Source organism: Sceloporus occidentalis, unplaced genomic scaffold (genome assembly GCF_023333645.1).
Source record: "Sceloporus occidentalis isolate IW3139 unplaced genomic scaffold, rSceOcc1.0.p SCAF_2, whole genome shotgun sequence".
Taxonomy (NCBI): Eukaryota; Metazoa; Chordata; class Lepidosauria; order Squamata; family Phrynosomatidae; genus Sceloporus; species Sceloporus occidentalis.
The window spans coordinates 204,671,070-204,677,763 of NW_028316982.1; the positions used below are offsets into that span (position 1 = coordinate 204,671,070).

Sequence of the window (6,694 nt, forward strand, 5' to 3'; positions counted from 1 at the left end):
AAACCCACCTTGGGCAAGAGACACTCTCTCAGCCTCAGAGGATGGCAATAGCAAGCCCCGTCTGAAGTAACTTGCCAAGGAAGCCCTGTAATATGGTCACCATCAGGCGCAAAGGACTGGAAAGTAAAGTAAACGAAACACACACACACACACACACCTTCCTCCCAGGATGACTTCGGATCAAGAGCGAGAACTATAGGGATAACAGTTATGAACCCGATTCTGTGACCGCGGAGTCCTCCTGTTGAGTCCCGTTGAACTCAGTGTCCGCCTTCTGGGTGATCCTTTTCTGTCCTACAGCATCTTCATTAAAGGAAATGTGTGTGTGTGTGTGTGTAGGGAGATATATATCCTTATATATACACCTATATATATATATATATATAGAGAGAGAGAGGGGGATACATACATAAACACACACACACATATACTGAAATGCACAGTGCTATTTCAGTTCTCGCATCGAAGTCCTGCAGTTTAGAGACTCCGCTGTAAAAAAAACACTCCCATATTCACACACATATATGTACACACACTCTTTCTTAAAAGGATGAGGCTAGATATATATATAATTTCCCCGATAAAGATGCTCCATCCATTTGGAGGTCCCACAGAGAGAGAGAGAGAGAGAAAGAGAGAGAGAGAGTATATATGAGCCAAAGGGGACTTTTCACAGCGTGCCCCCCCTGTTTGTTGAGGATGGTGAAGGAAATAAAGCAAAGCAAACTAAACCAGCCCCCTCCAAAGGCTTTCCTTTGCCTCCATGGAGTCCCTTCCTCCTTCCTTTCTTCCGCCCTCCAGACCCAGGGACCCGCTGGCATTCTTCAACCTGCGAAAGAAACTCACAGAAGAACGACCACCGCGGAAGTTTCGTTTGCACTTCTTTTTTAATTCTTGTTATTACTGTATTTTAAAATGTCCACAGAGGGTCGCTTCTTTTTTTCCTCTCTTTTCTTTTGCAACCAAACAATAAATATTATTTAGCAATTTTTTTCGTTTCTTTAATTTTTATATATCTGTATATATATATAAAAATAAACAGGCGGTAAAAAAATCTCTTGAAGGTGACAGCGCTAGGAAAAAAAACAAGAAAGAGAAGAAAATAGTGGTTATTCGGGGATGGGAAGGGAGAGAAAGAGAGGTGGGAAGACCGAGTCAGAAGGGAACCAGTTCAAGATGGGAGCTGAAGTGTTATGGATCGTGAACAAAGGCTGCATCCGCACCTGAGAAGCAATCCGGTTTGACACTGCTTTAACTGTCCTGGCTCAATGCTATGGAAGTCTGGGAATTGTAGCGGAGCTCTGAGGCCACAACAAACTACAATTCCCAGAATTCCATAGCATTGAGCCAGGACAGTTAAAGCAGTGTCAAACCGGATTACTTCTCCAGTGTGGAGCTCACTTGCTGGTAAACATGCCTAGGAAAAGGCTGCGCATTCCCTCCCTTCCCTATGAAGTGACACTTCCCAACGTGGTCCTTTTGCACTGGATCAGAAACCAAGGCTGTGGGCTTCAAGGGTCCTTTCCAAGCAAACTTTTAGAGGTTGGGACTGTTCCTTCGAAGTAATCTGGGGAGGCCTGCCATCTCCTCCGAAGCCCCTGCCTTTAGGATCCTGGTGGAGAGAAAGCAAGCACTTCTGCAGTGAATGGGATTTAAGGTCGATACACATCCAGGTCCAATCCTGACTCGTCTGCCATCAAACTCTTCTGCAAAGAATGGGACTCATTGCCAATAAATCCCATTCATTCCATTGTGGGATTTATTGTCAGTGAAACCTGGGTTCCTCACTTCGAGAGAGCAGAACCTTTTTAAAAAACCATCTTCTGCTAAGGTTCCAGCGGAAGTTTTGGCCCCAGACCCCAAAGTCATTTCTTCGGGATGATTTCAACCTGGTTTGAACCCCTAGTTTCCAAAGCCCTTACAAGACCTCTATATAAGGTGGGAAGATCCAGAAATAGAGAACCAAAGGCGGGAGGGAAATTAGAAGGCAGGGCCTCCCCCCAAGTGGCCCCCGCTAAGGAACCAAAGGTTTTCTCCTTTCAAAAAACAAATAAACACAAAAACGGCGGACAACGTCCCCTCAAAAGGTGAGCATTTACACAGGTGACAAGTCAATGGAGGTGGCGGGGGGGGAGAGGGAAGTTGTAGTTTTGCAAGGTCTTGAGTGAAGAAGTTGCGTGAGGGCTCTTTCTTTCACCGGAAAAGTCAGTCCCGGGAAGAGCAAGGAGGAGCCTGGAATAACGGGAGCGAGCCGTCGAGGGGTCTCTAAGAGGCGGCCGATCCCGGTTTGTAGCTCCTTTGCGTGGAGGGCCGCCCCTTTAACGGGTCTTTTGCCCCACTACAAGGGGGCTCCCCTTTTTTGCCCCCCTCCAGCCCCTCATTTGGCGTCGCTGGTGAGTCTGGGCAAGGCGGCGGCGGCGGAGGCGACGTGGTGGTGGTGGTGGGAGGGGGCGGGCAGCTGGCACATGCTGCAGGGGCAAGGCATGCCCCCCCAGTGCTGGAACCCGCCGCCCAGAGGGATGGAGGCGGAGGCGGCCGAGGAGGAGGAGGAGGAGGAGGAGGGCGACTTGAGGAGGCCGTGGCTGCCGCTGCCGCGGAGGGCCCCGACGGCCGAGAGAGCCCCCGCGGAGCCCGGCAGGGAGGCGCTGGAGACGGCCGGGGGCAGGATCGGGTGGTGGTGGGGGGCCGGGTGGCTGGGCAAGGGGCCCGGGTGGCCCAGCATGGCTCCGGGGCAAGCGGCAGCCGTCGGGTGGAAGCCGGCGGCGGCTGCGGCGGCTGCGGCGGCGGCATGGTGTCCTCCGTAGATCTCGCTGAGGAGGCGCTTCATCTCCTCGAGGGAGTTGGTGAGCATGAGGATGTAGTTGCGGGCCAGGAGGAGGGTGGCGATCTTGGAGAGCTTGCGCACCGAGGGCCCGTGGGCGTAAGGCATCACCTCCCGCAGGCCGTCCATGGCGATGTTCAGGTCGTGCATGCGCTTCCGCTCGCGGCTGTTGATCTTCAGGCGCAGCTGCTGCAGCTCCGGCTCCGTCATCTGCTTCTTGTCCTTCTTGGAGGAAGAGGAGGAGGAGGAGGAAGATGAAGATGAAGATGAGGAGGGAGACTTGAAGGCCAGCTTCTCCACCATCACCACCCCGACGGCGCTCCGGAGCTCCGACTCGGCAGACTCCCCCGGAGTCGAACTCGAGACCCCGCCGCCCCCAGAGGAAGAGGAAGAGGAGGAGGAAGAAGAGAAAGCCCCGCCGGCCCCGCCGCTGCTGCCTCCGCCGCTCTTGCTCCGGGACGAAAGGAAGAGGTCGTCGGGCTCCGGGGAGGAAGGGCGGCTCGACACCAGGCTGGCATCCGAGTCCATGCTGCTGGCCCTTGGAAGGGGAGAAGGGCGGCCGGCCTGCCTGCGGGGGAAAGGAGGAGAGCAAGGACGGAGGAGGAGGAGAGAGAGAGAGGCAGGGCAGCATCACTTGTAGGGCTGTGTCCCCACTGGAGCATTAAAGCGGGTCGGGACCGCTTGGACTGCCATGGCTCCATGCGGTGGACTTCTGCTAATGGTACGGCTCTTTCCACACTGGAGGCATAACCCGGTTTGGCACCGCTTTAGCTCTTTTCTGGCTCAAGGCTATGGAATTCTTACTAGTGCGGATACACACTCACATTGCCGCTAAACTCGTGACAAAACTTTTATTTAGCAGGCATTTCCAACAAGACGACACTTCGGTGTGAATAAAACATTTGCTCCTTCATGTCTTTGTATTAACTTGGTTCACCCAGGAGTTTTATTTTTCTCAGTTTCTGCTTTGGTACAATGAGCTGCCATGACCAGAATTCCATGCGTGAAGTCATGGCAGTCAAAGCGGTCCCAAATCGCTTTATTGCCCAAGTGAGGACTCAATGGAGGTGGCAGTCTGCAGGTGATTTCCGCCCATGACACCCAGCCCCCAGCTCTCGCCCAGTGGCTTCATGGAGATGAAACACAGGGGACTATAAGACTGACCCCTGTGGAACCCCATATAAGCTATTAGCCAAAAGGATGAGAGGCACCTCTGGACTTCATTTGAACTTACTTCTAAGTAAACTCCAGGAGATCCCAACTAAAAGGAGTGCATCTACACTGTTAGAAATAATGCTGTTCGACACCGCTTTAACTGCCCTAGTGCCATCCTACAAAATCCTGGGGTTTGTGATTTTGGTGAGGCAGCTGCAGTCTTGGGCAGAGCCCTAGCATAGCATTCGCCTTTCTATGCTGCACTAAGCAGTCTCTAAGCGGTTCTTAAGACCTCATAAACTGAAAATCCCAGGATTCCATAGGACGGGGCTACAGCACTTAAAAGTAGTGCCAAACAGCACTGTTTGCTATCTTATTTCGATTCATGGAGACCCTATGGATGAGACATCTCCAAGGCCCTCTATCTACTCTGCTCACTCCTGCAGACTCATACTTTAATAGAGTCCATCCATTGTGCATGCAGCCTTCCTCGCTTTCTACTTCTCTTTCTCTTTCTACCTTTCCTAGCATTATTGTTTTTTCCAATGCTTCATGCCTTCTCATAATAGTAGGTCCTTAAAAGAAACATGTGTAAATACCCTGAAGGCACCAGATCCTGTCTGGTCTTGGAAGCTAAGCGGGGCTCATCCCTGGTTAGTACTTGGAGAGGAGCCCGCCAAGGCATACCAGGTTCTGTAGGCTATACTTCAAAAGCAGGAACGGGCAAAAAATTTATCTCAGAGTATTCCTTGCCTAAGAAAACCCCATGAAATTCATGGTGCTGCCATAAAATGACAGGTGACTTTGAGGCACAGACTCACAATGTTTTGTGGTCGGGTGGGAAATCAAACCCTGATCTCCAGAATCGTGGTTCCACATTCAAACCACTATGCTTCCGATCAAAGGAAACCAGCCAAAAATCCGTCGGGATTCATTCCGAGCCACGGAAAGTCAAGTCCCATTGGTCACAATGATATTCGTATTTGTTGGGTGGGCTAGATTACGGCCAATCTGGATTATGGTCAACAACAACAAGAACAACACTCATAACGTCTTCCTGATTCTCGATTCTCCAGTAACGACTAGTTCCTATCGTTTGCTCACAATCGCGGTGGGTCCGAATTCTCATCCACAACAAACCCTCATGGAAATTTGGCTCTGCAATTGTAGAGCTTTTAAAACACATCAAGAATTCAAATGTTTGGAGGAAAGGCATCAGGAGAGAAAGTTGCTGACCCAGTTCGTGAATGTCGGCAAAAGTGGGTTTAAGATTTGGCTGGCAATTTGGGATCGCTTAACTCAGTCGTCCCTTGTTGAAATCCCTCACCTGTCAGGCATCCTAAACTAAGATGCACCTGAGGAAGTAGACTGAGGTCTAAGAAAGCTCATGCTGCCAATTTCTTTCTTTCAGTGAGTCTCAAAGGTGCCACAAGATCTCTCTCCGCACTGAGTCCACAGACTAACACGACTATATCTTTGGATTTCTAAGAATAAAAAGAAACACAGACACACACTTTCCACCCTCCGCAAAGCACTTTCCATTGGACTTAACACCAGAAGAGAGGGGTTTGTGTGAGTTAAGTTCCGAAAATTGATTTTTGAAGGGTCTTTTCTTGGGATCAGGCTTTTTCTGTTTAAATCTGCCTGAGTACTTTCCGTCCTTGGTTCCCAAAGATTTCGCCTCCGTTTCCAGTCTCAAACATAACAGAGAACACTATTTTTAATAATAATAATAATAATAATAATAATAATAATAATAATAATAATAATACCCATAAGAAAACATTGTGATTTCGGGCGTTTTGTAAGTTCTCAGTCCAGAACTTGCGAATGATGCTTTGTCGTTCCTCAAGCTTCCCTTAAGAAGAAGTATCTCAGGTCCAAAACACACTGCAGAAATAATCCAGTTTGAGACCGCTTTAACTGCCTGGGCTGATTGCTAGGGGATTTTGCGAATTGTAGTTTGTTGTGGCACCAGAGCTCTCTCTGAAGAGAAGGCTAAATGTCGCAAAAAACCGCAGTTCCTGGATTTGCTTAGCATTGAGACAGGGCAATTAAAGCGGTCTCAAACTGGATTATTTCTGCAGTGTGTTTGGGACCTTCGTCCACAGCAAAGTGGGGTAGAGGGACTCAGCTTTCCCCCGCAAACTAGGTTGGAGGGCTGATCCTCCCTGAAAGGATCTGGTAAAACGTGGACCACCAAGACTCCTATGCCTTTCGATAGGATCAACCAGAAGTTAAATACAAAGTGATCAAGCGATGAGAAAGGAGTAGGGAAACCATGATCACTGAGTTCGCCCACAAAGAAGAAAGGCTGCCTGCAATTTGCCCTGAGAGCCAGCGTGGCTAGTGGTTTCAGTGTTAAACTAGACTCTGGAGACCTTAGATTCAATTCCTAGGAAAGCTAGGAAAAGTCACGCTCTCTCAGCCTCAGTGGCACAACCTCCGCTGAACAAACCTTGCCAAGAAAACCCCATTATAGCTTGGCCTCAGGGTCGCCCTAAGTCGGAAATGACTCGAAGACACACAACAACAACAACAACAACAACAATCTATCCTTATTCTCTGAAGACGCCGCCGGCCACAGATGAGGGCGAAACGTCGGGAATAAACTCTTCTGGAACATGACCACATCCTAGCCCGAAAAAACCACAAAAAAGCTATAGTCTATCCTCAGATTACTAGGGAGTAAGTTACACAGAACTCATGGAAAGCATC

General features: G+C 49.6%; 1 protein-coding gene across 1 annotated transcript in view; it reads right to left on the bottom strand.

Annotated features, from left to right (window-relative positions):
* Window positions 1-954: 954 nt before the first annotated feature.
* The window catches only part of OLIG2 (oligodendrocyte transcription factor 2), a 6,192-nt gene continuing 452 nt past the window's right edge, over window positions 955-6,694 (bottom strand). Inside the window, exon 2 of the mRNA XM_089508122.1 lies at window positions 955-3,389. Within this exon, the coding sequence (XP_089364248.1) occupies window positions 2,378-3,349 (972 nt within the window). The 5' untranslated portion in view covers window positions 3,350-3,389 and the 3' untranslated portion in view covers window positions 955-2,377. The remainder of the gene's footprint in view (window positions 3,390-6,694) is intronic.